Source organism: Bison bison, unplaced genomic scaffold (assembly GCF_000754665.1).
Source record: "Bison bison bison isolate TAMUID 2011002044 unplaced genomic scaffold, Bison_UMD1.0 scf7180017864317, whole genome shotgun sequence".
In the NCBI taxonomy this organism is placed as follows: domain Eukaryota; kingdom Metazoa; phylum Chordata; class Mammalia; order Artiodactyla; family Bovidae; genus Bison; species Bison bison.
The window spans coordinates 8,890,959-8,907,721 of NW_011494889.1; the positions used below are offsets into that span (position 1 = coordinate 8,890,959).

The window sequence follows — 16,763 nt, forward strand, 5'->3', positions numbered from 1 at the left end:
GGGGGCCAGACAGCAAGGCACGTGGGTGCTGGCAGCCAGAGGGCTGCAGAAAACCTTGGACCCAGAGTTCAGTCACTTCCCCAGGGAGAGAGAACTAGGAAGGAGCTCCAGAAAAGGGAGGGGGAGCGGACAGAGGGCTCCTGATCAATACTCCCCCGCCCCCTACAAGTCATTTTCTGTGACCCGGCACCCGTGAAACACTTCAGTTAATCAGAAACTGCATTCTGACCCAGTTAGATCTGTAGGCTGGTCTGTGAATGGACTTAAGTATGAGCTGCTTCTCCTTAGGGCCCCCCCCCCACCCAATGCAGTCCACCTCCCATGTCCCTAAAGCCCCAGGAGACAAAGCCACTCACCTGGGAACTGATAGCCATAGCTAGGAGCAAATCCGGGGTAGCCGCGGCCATAGGTTGCCACAAAGTTGGGGTAGCCTTGAACACAGAGAGAAAGACCATGTCAGTGAGTGCAGCCGCCTCGGGTGGGAGAAGCTGGAGGGGGGTGGGAGTGAGAAACAGCGTGAGTTATTTTCCTCCACAAAGTGACTGTCTCCAGTCGGGGGTCTTTACCCAGGGCCTGGGTCACCACTCGCCCACGGCTGGGGCACCACCGTCAGCCTGCTGGGGACTAGACCCTATTTGGGCAGCTGCTACTGCTGCTAAGTTGCTTCAGTCGTGTCCAACTCTGTGTGACCCCACAGACGGCAGCCCACCAGACTCCGCCGTCCCTGGGATTCTCCAGGCAAGAACACTGGAGTGGGTTGCCATTTCCTTCTCCAGTACATAAAAGTGAAAAGTGAAAGGGAAGTCGCTCAGTCATGTCCGACTCTTCGTGTCCCCATGGATTGCAGTCTACCAGGCTTCTTTGTCAATGGGATTTTCCAGGCAAAAGTACTGGAGTGGGTTGCCATTGCCTTCTCCGTCTAAAACAGTATACATTCAGTATGAGTCCTCAGGTGAGCTTTTAAATGAGAAGACTTTGTATAAATTTTTGTGCAGCCCGGGGAATCGCAGTAGTGGATGTGCCGTTTCTCCAAATCGGAGTTACTCCTTCTATTGTATCTGACAGGCTGGATGTTTTGTGAAGTAACTGGCAGGGTGGCAGGTAAATTTGGATTATGAATTGCCAGCAGCACAGGATGGAGGTGGGGTTAAATTCTGAAGCATCTCTGCTTGTCTGTCTGGATTTCCAGGCTCTGAGCTTGGTGGTGACGGGGGCGGGGGCGAGGTAAGTGGCCTGCTGGAGAAGAAACTGACTTGGCATGGTGTATGTGCAAGGGGGCATACTCTGGAATTCCTTCATGGCGGTTGGAGGGACGGCGCAGGTGTGAGCATTAAGGCCTGCCATGGCGGCCGAAACGGAAACGTTAAGAGTGTCCATTACTGCTATCTGCTTGGTAGAACTGGGCATATCTAGATCCGGTGTATTCAGGAGCTGGTACAGATGGCCCTGCTGGAGAGGGACAGAAAGATGAAGGTCTGGTGTAGGAAGTTCTTGCTTGATGAAAATATTCATCACCTCTGGAGCTGCGGTCTGGTGGGAGCTGAATATGCTGGTGAACTCGGGGAGGGCCTGGGTTGGGGCCGCAGGAGGGGCTGTCATCTCACTCTGGTGGCTGAAAATGGTAACAGGTTCTGTCTTGATGTGTGTTACACACGGTCTCTGGGATTTGTAGAGGCCAGATCTCAGGTGAGTGATGTCAGGGAGGAAGACGTTCATGTTGATACTGTAAGGCAACCCTTCACTGTCAGTGAAGAACTGGGCACTGTTCTCTGGGACTGAGGCACTGTCTCGTCTATACTTTTTATGTTCTCGAATTACAGAAACTGGAGGAAGCTAGGTGTCAGGTACTTCTCCATTTCACATCTTGTCTGGACCAGCTCCTTGGCGGGCAGCCGCGGTCCTGCGGCGGGCGGCGGAGCGGGCTGCGCCTGCGGGTGGTGGTTCGGCTGCTTCAGCTAGTCGCGGGGGAAGACGGCCGCGTCGCGGGCCGGGTTCGCAGCGCCCAGCAAGGGCTTGAGCTGCGCGAACACCGGCTCGTCCTGCGGGGCCGGCGGCTGGGGCACGGGTCCCTGGCGGGCGCTCATGATCAGCACGTGCGTAACCATGGGCACTCGTGGGTGGGGCGGGGGCGGTTCCGGGCGCGGGGCGCGAGTCGAGCGCGCTTCCCACCTCGCCCACGCTGCTCAGGTCCGCGAGCTTGGCTTCGGACGGACCTCTCAACTCACAAGCAGGCGCGGTTTTCAAAGGCGCGCAAGAAAAGCCAAACTCTTCCGCTCCGCCACGCGTAAAAGCCGACGTCCACCCGACGACCACTTTCTCCCGCCCCGCCCCACCACGCTCCCTAGATCCCCGGAGTCCGCTCCGCCACTGCCTGTCTCCGGGAGCGAGCTGCTAGCGCGCGTACCTGCCCCGCGACCCCTAAAGCCCACACACTTTCTTGAACCTGCAGAGTAAATGCCATGCGTTAGCCCCAGACCCTGGGCCCGCTACTGGTGCTGACATTTGCAGAGCTTACCCTGAATATACTTTACCTTAAAGCTATTGACAGTAGGAGATTAAAGTTCTTGTAATGCCTCCTTCTGAGGCGGCAGCACCAGCACCATGGACAGAGCATAACTGACGGGGGTGGGGTTTACAGTCTGGGGGCAAACTCAGGGTTGACCCCGTGCTTCTGGAAAAACAGTGGGCCCAGTGAGACACGGCCCGGGAGACGCGGGGACCAGGCCGTGTCAGGCAGGGAGACGCCACCGCGTCTTCCCAAGGCACTGGGAGAACGGGGAGCTCCCGGCTGTAAACATGGACCACGAGCATCAACGCAAAGTCTCGCCGGCATTTCCCAGCAAGCATGGTCCTTCCAGGCGCCATCTCAGTGGGTACCCCGGGGGTGGTGGCTAACTGAGGGGTGCCTGTGGAAATTGCTGCTGGGCTGTGCGTGGGGTGCAGTGGTAACCATTGGCAAGTTCTGGGGCTCATGCAGTCTTTGGTCTGTTATCAGCCCCTTCAGCTCCCTACCCTTCACTGTGCCCCTCTCCACGTCCTAGCCTCTCGATTCAGGATACAAAGAAGGCTGGGGGTAACCCTGAACGTCAGACAACCATGGCTACCCTATTCCAGCCAGCAGGTCCCTCCATCTCCCTCTGCTCATGTAGAATTTCAGTCCCTTCACGCTCTTAAAATACCACACTGGTCACCCTCCCACCGAGTCTACGATGACCACCACCACCACCACCTGCCCGACTTGTGTTCTGGCCTCTGAGCCAGACATCTGTGGTTGTTTTTGGCTGCTTGGCACTTGAAACCTCTCTCTGTGTTTGAGTCTCGAAAGGCCTCCCTCCTGCTCCTGCTGAGCCTGGCTGCTGGGACAGACCGTGAACCTGGGCTGGGCCAGTGGAAGTCTGCCCCAGGGGCCAGCAGGGCAGAGAAGGAGGGCAGTTCAGAATCTGTTCTGGAGTCAGCAGCACACAGAGCCCAGGGTCCACTAATACCAACAGCTGCCCCCTGACCACATCATTCTTCAGCTGTCCCTTGGTTGGACTGTGGCTGACCGCCTAGCTCCCCAGTTCCTTCCTGGCAGTTCTGTGCATTGCCCAAGCCCCTTCCAATAATCTCCTTTACTGCTGACAGCAGTCAGAGTTATTTCTGTTGCTTTGTCACCAAAATGCTGGTAGAAAGCTGCTCTGATGGGCGGGTTTAGGACAGTCTCCACTCCCTCCAGCCATAAGGATGATAGTGACAGGTTTCCACATGTATCCCCGTGGCTCCAAACAGCAACGTAAATACCCTAGACAGGATCTGGGGGGACATCATCTGCCTTTAAGGTGGCTTCTCACAAGTTACAAGCATTTTCTGACCCTGTAGGTGATGGCTGAAGACCAGGACCATTCATGAAAGTCCAGCTTGGGAGCCTCAACATGAGTTGGGGTTGGCAGGTCTCCCTGCTGCCTGCTCTGAGTGCTTTTATGCCTCATGTGTGCATGCTGAGTCGCTTCAGTCGTCTCCAACTCTTTGCAACCCAGTGGACTATAGCCTGCCAGGCTCCTCTGTCCATGGGATTCTCCAGACAAGAATACCCGAGTGGGTTGCCATGCCGTCCTCCAGGGGATCTTCTTGACCCAGGGATCGCACTTGCATCTCCTGCATTACAGGTGGATTCTTTACCGCCGAGCCACCGGGGAAGCCCCTCGGAGGTTCAGAAGTGGGCCTCACCCTTCCTCACTTCTCTGCTTATTGGAGTCACAGCTTCTGCCTTGACCAGAGGATCTGCCAAGAGCCGGGACAGAAGCTTACTGGACTGCACATCAGGAGGTGGGTTCTCCAGCCCTGCCTCTGGCCCAGGGCCATGCCATGGGGGGTGACCCCCTTTCCTTGGGGTGACTGAGTCGTGCCATCTGTAGGGACCTTTGCAGGTCCCCTGCGGTGCTAATTCTCACCAGAGACCCCAATTCTCAACAGAAACCAGTGGTGGCTCCTTTCCTTTGCTTTGGCCAGAGCCTTTCTAAATCTGCCATCGCAACTCACTGGCCAATCGATCAAAACCTGTTTACACCCCAAAAGGGTCTTATTGCTTGCTCTTTCCCCATGAGGTTTTTCTCCCAGCACCTGGTTCCTGGTTGGCAGCCGGCTGCCCAGACCAGCCAGGGTGACCTGGCAGCTTTACCCTGACTACAGAGGAACAGACCCCAGTGAGTCCGCTGAGCTCTGGCACCCGACGGGCAAAGGGTGACAGAGATGGGGACTTGGGTGCCTCAAGTGGACACACACACACTGGCTCCTTCCTTGGTATCTATTTCATGGGTGGTCTGCCCAAGTCTCCTCCAAATTAATCACCTGCTATCAAATCAGATCATTCAGCACTAGATTTCTTACCATTATTTCAACAATATTGATAAGTGGATTATATGCAAACAGCCAAATCACCACTGCTGAGGGGTTTTCCTAGTGAAAAATGGCTCCTCTGCCTCTAACTTTAGCACTGGGGTCTTACATATTTCAGTGTTAACATGATGGCAAATTACAAGCCTATGTGTCACCGCTGAGACTCCCTCAGGGTAGGTGGGGTGGAGGGTGGTGAACGCCCAGTCCCCCCCAGATTCGGGTCACCAGTACAATGCCGTTGTGTCTGCTTTCTCCCTGGCACAGGAAGGACGAAAAATGGTCAAGTTCACCCCAATCTGGGGCCTCACCCCAATCTTCCCGGACATGTCAAAATTGTCTCCTATACAACAAAGATGAGAATTTGGCATCTGCCTGAGTGGGGGATCTTATCTCCACCCCCCATCGCCGAACATCCTCTGGGTCAAGCAGATGAAATCATAAATTTATAATACAACATTACTTCAATTTTCCTCTTCATTTACTTCTGTGCAGCCCAGCTCTGCTCCAGCGGCTCACAGCCCCGGCCACACGGGGGAAATTGGCTGGCTGCATATCAATAGCACATTACAGCAGCCCCATGCAGACGCTCCATCAAGCCACATTACGGTGAGATGACCCAGCCACCACTTCCATTAGGAGCCAGGCCCCGCCCGCACTGGCCACCGCACAATTTATTTGCTCCAGTACTCTGGATGCCTGATCAATCCCACAGTAATTATCTCTTGTCACTAAAGAAAAAAACCAAACCTTCTGCCTGGATGACCACCTCTCGTGCAGACGGGCTTTCCATTGTGTGTGTGGGTGGGGGAATCAGAAATCAACAAGAGATTTTGAATTTGCCATTCCGATCATTTGGGTGATGCTGGAAAAATTCTCAGAATTGTGGCTCTAGATATTTGCTCCAACCCTAAAAGATGTCTGTGTTTTAGATGGGCGCATGACGAATTCTCTTCCGGGCTCTGTGACTCAGCTAACTGAGTCATGGAAAACTGCTCCACCGAGGTACCCGACTTGAAAGAGACAAGAGACAAGGGCTGTTTATCCAGGGAGCTGCCAGTGAGGGACAGTCTGCTGGCGGTGTGCACACTGTTGCCTCGGGCACCAGGGCGGATCCATGAGGTCTGCATAGAGATGCGATACCAAGTGCCAAGAGCTCCTCCCAGGCCACTGTCTACAAGGACCTGGGCCAACGTAATCACCTGGAGTTGCAGAGGCTCCTCCAGACTTGTGCTAGCCCATTAAAATTTAATCTAATTTAAACTATATTAAAAAAAAGTCAGATGTCTTCCTGGTGGCTCAGACGGTAAAGCGTCTGCCTACAATGTGGGAGGACCAGGGTTCGATCCCTGGGTCAGGAAGATCTCCTGGAGAAGGAATGGCAACCCACTCCAGTATTCTTGCCTGGAAAATTCCATGGACAGAGGAGCCTGGTAGGCTACAGTCCATGGGGTCGCAAAGAGTCGGACACGACTGAGCGACTTCAATGTCAATGTCAAAAAAAGTCAAGTTCTTCAGACCCACCTTAAATACACAATAAGCACATGTAGCTACCATCTCGGGCGGTGCAGATACAGAGTTTTTCCACCATCGTGGAAAGTTCTGTGCACTGTGCTGCTCTAGAAGGAAAATGATGAGCTGAACTTTGAGTTTCCTCTGTTTACCAGAAAACAGCTGAACAAATGGAGACCTCCTTTTGGGTATGACCTCAACAGATATTTGGGGAAAGACAAATCCCAGTTGAAATTACAAATGAGTCTAGGCATGCGGCTGTATGTTCCAGCCAATCTCCTTTTGATTAGTGAATGCCAGCAGATTACAGCTCCTTGCCCCTTCCAGACCAAAAAAAAAAATTATTTTGGCTTTCATTTCTGAGGGGCTTAATGTCGGGGGGCACTGGGTCAGGATTTCACAGTGTTGGTGAGAATGTCCCTGGCTTTCTGGAGCCGGTCAACACTCTGTCTCCACTTCTGGGCCCGTGAGGCGAAGCTTTTTTACAAAGCCTCAGCAATGAGGTATTTCTCTACTACTAGTATCAAACATGTTACATAGTGTGTGCCCAGCGAGGTCAAGATAGAAGAGATAGGATTATGTGTCTGAAGGCAGAGAAGGCCAAGAGGAATCAGATATAGCAACAATAATCATGTTTGCTTTTACTGAGTCTACCTTCATTTGAGAAAAACCAGAGATTCTAATGTGCTGGGTGGGCAAGGCAGAGAACAAAGTCTGAGGGCTGCAAAAATACCTTTCCTAGGGGTGTTGCTTGATTTTGGTTTTCGCTGTCTCAAAGGCAGGGAACGATGACTCCTTCTCTGCTACACTTTCTTCAAGGAGTTCCCATTGGGCTGATTATTCCAATGATTCTGTTAAAGGCTATGAAAACCAAAAACCAAAGCAACTGTAGGTTTCTTCCCAAGAAGGCTGGCCGGCACATCAAGAGAGATCAAGAAAGAGTAACTGCGCAACGATATCCTCATCAGTCTCCCTCTGATGAGACCTCCCAAAGTACGGAGAAAATCTTAAAGGGCATTTAAAAATTAGTTCCATGGTTTCCAAGTCAGTTATAGATGAGGGTGTCTGCTGTCTCACTAGAATGTCATCTCCTGATACCAGAGACTTCTTTCTCTGCTGCCACCTCAGACTCTAGAGGTACTCAACAGATACTTGTTGAGTGAGTGGATTCAAAAGCTTTAGCGGTTTATAGTCTCAATTCTAAAAATCTCTACCAGTGTTACATAATTTTCTATCCTTTCAACAACAAAAATTTTAATCATAGGAACCTCATCTCCTTAACGAACTTAAATGGAAGTGTTTCTGTGTGAGCCCAGCTCATTAACCAAATTGGTGGTGGTGGTGATGATGGTGATTCTAAGACTGATACAGAGACCAATGCACCGTGGAGCTGGGGACCCAGGTGACTGACGGGGTCAGGTCAGGCCATCCTGCCAAAGGATTAGACTCTGGTGATGCCATCCCTTTAGAGGGAAAAAGCAAGTCACAGTGCAGCAGATGGCATCTTCCTCGCCCAAGAGTCCAGGGACTCGGGGTGCCCAGCTGGACCTGCAGGCGAAATGCAGTGCAGTCCTGGGAAGATCCTGGAGAGCACATCAGAGAAGGCCTAGCGGAGACCCCAGCCCGGCTCGGGGTGGGGGGCAACAGGTCGACCAGACTGTAGACTGTGGGCTTGTTTCCTGGGTGCTGGTCTGATTCCCACCTCTGCTGAGCTGGTTCCTGACTGGGGGCACACGTGGGGACCTCTCAGGATGCCCCATCTCGGCAGGCATCCGGACGGCCTCAACACAGTAGCTGGGGGATTCAGGAGAGCCAGGGGCGAGGAGGCTTGGAGTCCAATGCATGGATCTCCTTGGGAGGCAGAAATTCAAAGACAATCCAACTCCTCTGACTGGGGGTCTGATCCGAGGATGAGGGTGCAGGAGCCAGGGCACAAGTCACACACAGAGGCAGGTCAAGCAATGCTCTTGGTCACTGGCAGGAAGGGGTCCCAAGTGGAGGGCGTCAGGCAGCTACGCGGATGGTAATTTGCCCAGGGCTCCCCAGTATGTTACTAATAACTGCTCCCAGATTGAGTATATATTACTGTGTTTTGTTGATTGGAAGACACATTTCTTTTGTTTCAAACATCTTAATATTCCAAAAGTGGTCATCATCTCTCAATGAGGTTTGGTTAAGCATAAATTCTTTCTTTCTAAATAGTACACGATGTGTATCCTTGAATTTGATGAAACGCAGCACTGGCTGAGCACGGTATGGTTTCATTTATTCTCAACACCCCCTGAAGTGTGGGCTCCCACCTCCCGACGGAGGGGTAACTGCAGGGCGGCGGGGCTGTCCCTCCCCACGTCACACACTGACCAGGAGAGAAGCCTACATCCCCGGATTTCAGAGTCCCGAGCCTTTCTTGAGGGTCCACACAGCCTCCCACGGTGGATGCTGAACCCACACCAGCAGTTCAGCTCAGAGAGCTCTCTGCCTGCTTGGTGGAGGAGGCAAGCCTCTGAGATCCGAGGGGGCCTGGCCGGGGCATGGGGCATTCCCTGGTGGGAGCCTCGACCAGAGCCATGCGGGCAGAAGGCCAGCCCTTAAGCAGCAAGGGTGGGGGTGATGGGGTGAGCTGGGGGCGGGATGCCTCAAGAACCAACAGACTCACCCACAAGGACATCTGAAACTAACCATCACTACCTCTTCACTGCAGCTCAGAGAAGTCACGATTTGGAACGTGAGAGGACACAGTTGGGGCAGATGAGCAAACACTTGGCATTTATCACGTTCCCACCCCTCAGCGAGCAGGAGCTAATCGGACTGTGTCTAGAGAAGCACGGCCCACTCGGGTCTGCCCCCCACCAGCTGCAGCCAAGGCCACTGGGCCCATCACCTCTCCCCACACACACTACCTGGACCTGCCCCACCAGCAGACTTGCTGGCCCTTGGGGTTCCACGCTAGGACCCTCACATCCCAGCTACTCGGTCCGCATTGCCCTCGGCTTGTTCATGCCTCGCATCCTAGCTGAGAGGCCACCTCTGCACGGGAGGTGTTTCCGGATTCCTGCGACGGGCTTCCGTTTGTCATCACATGCCTGGGAAGCGCCTCACGACTCGATCACGAGTAATCCCACACCTGTGTGGTGCACTGATAAATGTCACCTCTCTCTGCTCCGTGAGGGCAGGGCCCACAGCTGCCTTGTTAAGTTCTGCTGCCCTGGGTGGGCCCTGGGCCAGGCAGGCAGAGGGCCTCCAGGACTGCTTGCTGTTGAATGCCTCCTGCAGCCAGCGAGGCCCCTGCCTGGGCGCCCGTTAGGAAACCTCTGGTCTCTGGAACCCTGAGACCTTGCTTGGCATCTGGGGAGGGCACAACTGAGCCGCACTTAGCTCTTCGTCAGCTGATGTGAATGAGTTTACTTCTTTCCACATCTCTGCCTCCCCAGGAAGAAAACCAGCTTACTCTTCCAGCATATAAAGGGTACTCAGGGAGAGGCAGAAAGGTGGGGGCACTTCCTGAAGATCTGGACCCCAAAACTCTCCCCATTTGATGCCCTAGAGCCTTTATAGTCAACAATTAAAACTTCAAGAATCTGAAAGCCAGCAGATGGTAATGGGCTCAACTCTTTTTTAAGATTTGATTTTAAAGTTCAAAGCAATTAATCCATTTGGGGTTTCTTTTGGTTTACAACATAAAGGCCATATAAAAATTATCTTTTACAGCAAGAGCTACATGAATGTCTTGTAGTCAACCAGGAAATAATTATCACCAATTTTTAAAAAATTTAATTTCTTTATAATAATTAAACTTGTACATAGAAATACATTTAGTTTAGGCTCTTTAACTTTTTCTACCGACAGGCACCTTCCTATATGCCACACTATTTTAATTATCGTAGTTTTATACTATGTTCTGATATATGATCAAACTCTCTTTTTTTCTCGTTTCTCTTTAAAAAATTTTTTTCTTATTTATAGTCATGTGTTTCAACTTCCACATAAGTGTTAGAACCATTTGGCCAACTTTTAAAGAATTACAATAGGAACTTTCTCTGAAACTCTGTTAAAGTGAAAAGTTAATTTAAGAATTAGCATCTCAGCCATTTTGAGAATTCTCATTCCACTTTTTAAAGTTCCACAAAATAACTTTACGTGCTTCTGTTATTTCCACAGACAAATAGATACAATTATTTTTAAGAATTTATAAAGCCAAGAAAAGTTTTATAAATTTAAAACTGAGCGAGAAGTGATTCAAACACCAGCAAATCTGAAAATACACAAAGAGCTTATCAAACAATATAGAAGAGAGACTCTTAGCCAAACCAAATGAAACCCATTAAAACTAGACAGGCTGTGTGCCTGAATGGAATTTCACCATTAACTACCATTCATCCCATTTAATTAGTATTTTCCCAACACACAATAACCTGCACTAAAATACCGTTCTCTCGCCTTGAAATTTCTAATTATTGTTGCGAACCACACCATTACGCTTCTCCACTGCTTTCTCCATCTTTCATGCCATTTAAGTGGCAAGATTTTCAATTATCTACAGAGGACGGACAGCGATACCTTTAAGGAAGGGGCATAATGTGCAACTCAATTTCTCTAAAGGCCAGGAGAGATCATTTTTCGTCAGAACAAACACACTTGTCTTTCATCTTTTTTTTTTTTTTTTTTGCAAATAAAGAATAAAACAGGTTATTTAAGACATCCATTTAAATGCAAATTTTGATATCCCAAGAGAAAAATGTTAATCATTTAAACAGACAGGATTATTTCCCACCCATGCCATATCCCCTCCTCTTCCAAGTTAGAGACAATGCAGCCTCAGCCCACATAAGTTTAAGTCAGGCAGGAGTCCTTAGGTGTTTAAGAGCTCCATGTCAATAGTGAAGCCTGAGGCAAAGAAAGTAACTTTTCCTCCTTTTGAAAAAGGGAATGGAAAGGGGAAAGAATAATATCAAGTATCTCCGATGAGTCAGGCATCTATATATTTCTGCTAATTTGGTGGTCTCAACTGTCTTGCAAGAGGGATTACCATCCTCATAGATAGATGGGGAAGCTGATGCTTGGACAGATGAAGCAGCTTGCCCAGCTGGAGGGTGACCCGGTTCCCAGGCCCTGGCCCAGACTCACCCAGCATCCCCATGCCAAGCATGAAAGCGTCCATGGTGTAAGGCAGTCCCCGGGCCCGGCCTCTCGTCCCAGGTGGGAACATGACTTCCTTCGGCTGAGCTTTCTTACATTCTACCTGTTAAACAAAAAAGTGAACAAATGAGATGCAAACGAATTCCATGTAAATGTCAAATGCAGAACTGATCTGGTTACCAGCTAAGTTATTTTTAGCCTCGCTCCTTACTCACTGTAAAAATAGCCATGCGGAGTAAATGGCCTGCAAAACAAATATTGAAGAAAACACACCACTTGTACAAATCCTGCTTTAGAAAAACCTACAAGGATGAGATTGGGTTTGGAGAGGCGGCTAGGACGTCAGCTGAAGAGGCACAGGCGTGGGTTGGACCTCAGACTGAAACCTGTGCAGAAGGCAGGAGAGGTAAAGAGACTGGCAATGGCTGCTGGATGCATCTGTGGATAGTAACAACAGCAACAGTAATAATCCATCATCATTATGCGGCCCTTGACACATTTACACATTTCTCTATCAGGTCAGTGACTCTTCATATCAGGCCATCTGATCCTGTGTCTCACTAAATAGACTGGTTAGTTAAGACCAACCTAGACAGCATATTGAGAAGCAGAGACCTTACTTTGCCAACAAAGGTCCATCTAGTCAAGGCTTTGGTTCTCCCAGTAGTCATGTATGGATGTGAGAGTTGGACTATTAAGAAAGCTGAGCACAGAAGAATTGATGCTTTTGAACTGTGGTGTTGGAGAAGACTCTTGAGAGTCCCTGGGACTGCGAGGAGATCCAACCAGTCCATCCTAAAGGAAATCAGTCCTGAATATTCACTGGAAGGACTGATGCTGAAGCTGAAACTCCAATACTTTGGCCACCTGATGTGAAGAACTGACTCACTGGAAAAGACCCTGATGCTGGGAAAAGATTGAAGGTGGGAGGAGAAGCAGACAACAGAGGATGAGATGGTTGGATGGTATCACCGACTCAATGGACATGAGTTTGAGTAAGCTCTGAGAGTTGGTGATGGACAAGGAAGCCTGGTGTGCTGTGGTCCAGGGGTTCGCAAAGAGTCAGACATGACTGAGTGACTGAACTGAAGTAGTCTTAGCTTCATATCATAGATGAGAAAACCAAGCATCCAAAGGCTTGTGAAACCCACTTATAAGCCATGTCCCAGTAGGTGAGGGACAGGAAGTTGGATTTTTAAAAATTTCTAGGTCAGTGATGCCACCATCTCCATTAAAACCTGCCCCAGCACACTCCCACCAGAAGTAATAAGATTAAACATGGATTTACTTTGCAGCTATGTCTTCAAGTGGTTGCTAATCTTTCCTGTTTCCCCCTCTGCCTCCAAAATGTCTTAATCCTGTTCTGCTCACATCCAGAAGTCGTTTACTTAGCAACCTTAATGGTATGTAATGCCAACCCCAGGGAGGGAGTGAAGCTGTTGCCCGCTGAAGCTCCTACACCGTTATTTCAGTAGTGTTCTTCAGGCCCCTGCTCAGCGCTTATGTGCTTTCAGTTTACAGACACGTAACAAGCACCGCTAGAAGGTAGTCAGTCCCATTGCTGATGAAGGCGGAATGTTGTAGGGCAAGGCAGGGGTGCTTAAGGCTGAAGAAACGAACAGCATGGCAGCCTGATGGTGATGCAGAAAAGACAAGGCTCAGGTTATCTTTTGCTAAAAGGCAGTCTGAGGCCATATGGCATAGGAGCCGAAACTCCACATTGCTCAACAACTGCTGAGGGGTCACTACCACACAGACAGTTACTATTGCTCACGGCACAACTGAGAGATGAAGAAAAAGTTAAAATTGTGTGTGATGCACTTTGTTTTCAGAAGGACCTACACGAGTTATCCCTTTTAGAGATATTCTCATTCCAAATACTTCAATTAAAAAATAGTTCTGTGCTTAAGGCTAGGGGAAGCTTTAATCACCTAAAATATTAACTCCTCTTTCTTCAAAGATGCTGGATCATAAGTATTACTGTTGCTCTTCAAAGGGTGATAACCACTCGTTTTTAAAAGATGGACAAAATGAGTCAACATTCATGACTGGTATGTTTAATACAAAGAGTTTTTCTAGATTAAGAGGAATGAGCATCCCCAAAGAGAGATGGGTAAAGGACACGGACAGGAAACTCACAAAAGTCCAATAAGGAAGCATACATTCCCAAAGGAGACATCATCTTTTGCAACCCAGACTGACTGTGATGAAAGGGTCATTTGGTGTCAGAGTCCCTGAGAGTATGGGGAACAGGGATGGAAACGGGCAGGTATTTTTCTGGAGGGCAACCTGATGAGTAGTAAAGGCCACAGATGTACACACCCTGTGACCAGTAATCCTACATACAGGGATTTATCCCACAGGGATGAGGCTATTCACCACAAGCATTAATTATAATTTTTTTAAAAAGGAAATTCAAACATTCCGAGAACGGAGAGTCAGGCTGAGTTTGGCTCACCCAAGCTGACTGAAAGCTATGCAGAGACGGAGAAGCAGGCTGATAGGAATATACACTGGTACTGGAAAACCCTCAGTCCTGGGTGAACCAGGATGGTTGGTCACCTGAACTGCAAGAGGTGGGGACAAAAGCAAGTGTATATATCACCCACGGGAAAAATACTAAAAAAAAACAAAATCACACCAAATTCGTCTTGAGTGACTTTGTGCTTCATTTCCATTGTGCATTCTTTAAAAAAGAAATTATTAATTTACTGGCGGCATTGGGTGTCAGTGGCGGCACACAGGATCTTTCATCGTGGTGTGTGGGTTTAGCTGTCTCGCAGCGTGTGGAATCTTAGCTCCCAGGCCAAGAATCGAACCCACGTCCCTGCACTGGAGGGCGAATTCTTCACCACCAGACCACCAGGGAAGTCCCTCCCTTGTACATGCTGCCATTAATCCTTATTCTCCCAGTTTTTTTTTTTTGCTTTAAGCATTAGTCTTGCCAGCGGGGTGGGGTGATTTGCAGGAAATAAATTCACGAGAATTGGGTCTTTGAGATGCCTCTCCAAAGCCCAGCGTTGACGCTGTGCTCCTGGAGTCCAGGTCTCACCCCTGGGCCTCAGAAGCAGGCTGAGAAGCCGCATCTGGAAGTGCCTGCCCAGGCCTGGGGAGATAGGTGTGCTGTGCAGAGGCAGACAGATAATTACGTGATGCCAACACCAGGCTCTGGGATAACACGCTAAGCGGCTCGCTTCCTAATAGTCCTATCGGTGACAGTCTACCGCACTGTCTTATGAAAATCTGCTGCCTGTTTCCAGGCAACCTGATCAACGAAATTTCAGGTTTATACAATTTTCATTTGGGAGACATAAAGGCTAACTGACTGTAATGGGAGTATGTTCAACAAACCCACCTACTCTTCCTCTCGCTGAACGGGGCTGGCAGCTCCGCTGAGCTCTGCTTTGTCTCATCTGCTCCCGTTTCGGGCAGCACTGGCTGCCTGGGTTCTGTCAACCCCCTGCCGCCCGCCGTGTCAATGGCGAGGGCTCCCGGGGACCTGAGTGACAGGACAGGCAGCCGTCGCCCCAGGGGGCCTGGCCCCCACCCCACCTCCTCTGATGATCTGGGATGGAGGAAGCACACAGAAGGGGAAAGGGGCATAGATCTGTCTGCTTGGATTGTGTCCTTGCAGTGGGCCAGGGGCTTGCTGAGGATGCTACTCTGGCCTTCGCCCACCAGACTGGCAGAAGCCTCGTGTCTCCCACCAGATTGCGTGTTCAGGCCAAGGATCAGGGTCAGCCTCTACTTCCTGGTTCCTCCGAGAGCAGGGACTGACTTGCATGCTCCTTAGGGTCAAGGAGATACAACCACTTAATGCCACAGTGCTGAGGGGTGCGGCGTGCCCAGTGAGTGCCAGGCGGAAGGGGTGCAGAGACACATACGGCATATAAGGCAGCACCCTGGCCACTGTCTGTCAGTCTGCGAAAGGAGCAGGTCCTGACTGCGCTGTTCTCCCAACACAGGCCAACACTCATCGCTCAACCTTGTCACTTCTGGGCCTGTCGGCCTCCGTAGCGTCTTGAATTGGAGCACATTTGAGTCAACCCATCCCCACTATTTTCCCACGGGGTCCTGGGCAGACCAGAGAACGTGGCTTGAGCACTGAAGCCAGAAGCCCAACGGGGGAACCCTGCCCATCTCTGCAGCTCTATGCACGTGGTCACCTGGCTGCATGCTGTCCCAGTTTTCAACTGCCGAGTGACCAACTCCCCCCACACGTGGTGGCTCTGAGCACTAATTTATCTTCCTTCCTGGGCTTCTGAGTGCAAAGTGGACCCAGCGGGGCTATGGCTTGTGGTCAATCGTGTAGTTGTGGTCAGACGGTGGCTGGGGCGGCAGCCAGAGGAAGCCTGCCTCGGGGGAGGGCCAAGAGGCCTTTCTCCCTCCCACGGCGGGCAGTGGACACTGCTTCGGCAGGCACCGTTCACGATGGCTTCTCCAGGGCATGCGGGCTTCTCCCAGCATGGGGGCAGAGACCCAACAGTGTCCGAAAACCATGAGCATCCCAAGGGACCACGCAGAAGCCACCCGGCTTCCCACAACCCCACCTTGGGTGTCATGGCTACTTCCATCACCGGCTACTGGTTACACTGGGCCAGCCTGGATCCGGTGTGGGAGGGCAACACGCAGTGAGCACACAGGACTGTGGGACCCACGGCGACTGGCTGGCTGGGGGCGGTGGGCACCGAGGGCTGCCTTCACCACGGGGCCCAAGGCAGGGCACAGAAGCTCCCCTCCCAGGGCGGCCCTGGAGATGCCCGTCTGGCTCTCTGGGTAAACAGAGGCAAAATGGGAGTGGTTCTCCTGGGGATCAGATCTCCAGTTCCTTCAGCGCCATCCCTCTGGTAAGAGCCCCTCGTTGGTAGTAAATGCTCCCACCACCCACCCGAAGTGCTTGCTCTTGGGCAGGCCTGGGGAGGGGGGCCCCGCCTGAGGAAGGAGCACCTCTGAGGCTTGGGTCTCGGGTCTCCCCAAATTAACAGCTCAGACCCCACCTCCGCAGCTTCTCACCATCGCTTGGCACTGCCGCTGCTTCAGCTGGCGACTAGATAACGGTGCCTGGGGGTGCAGCAGGAGGTGGCGCAGGGGATTCCAGGTGGGTCTGCGCTCGCAGGAAGCCTCGGAGACCACCTGTGACCGACTGCTCACGCCAGGAAGACGAGGTCTCCCGTTTGAACTTTGACGGCTGGCAAAGCCAGCAAGTGAGCCCACACTGGGATCCAGACGCCAGCGATGTGCCG

At 51.1% G+C, this 16,763-nt stretch overlaps 1 protein-coding gene and 1 pseudogene across 4 annotated transcripts in view; both read right to left on the minus strand.

Annotated features, from left to right (window-relative positions):
- Nucleotides 1-16,763, minus strand: part of MSI2 (musashi RNA-binding protein 2) — a 408,751-nt gene that overhangs the window by 47,108 nt on the left and 344,880 nt on the right. For all 4 annotated transcript variants that reach the window (XM_010852922.1, XM_010852919.1, XM_010852921.1 and 1 more), the window contains 2 exons: nucleotides 11,509-11,623; nucleotides 357-431 (listed from right to left, as the gene is read on the minus strand). In XM_010852922.1, the coding sequence (XP_010851224.1) occupies nucleotides 357-431; nucleotides 11,509-11,623 (190 nt within the window). The remainder of the gene's footprint in view (nucleotides 1-356; nucleotides 432-11,508; nucleotides 11,624-16,763) is intronic.
- LOC104997935 lies at nucleotides 858-2,201 on the minus strand (annotated as a pseudogene).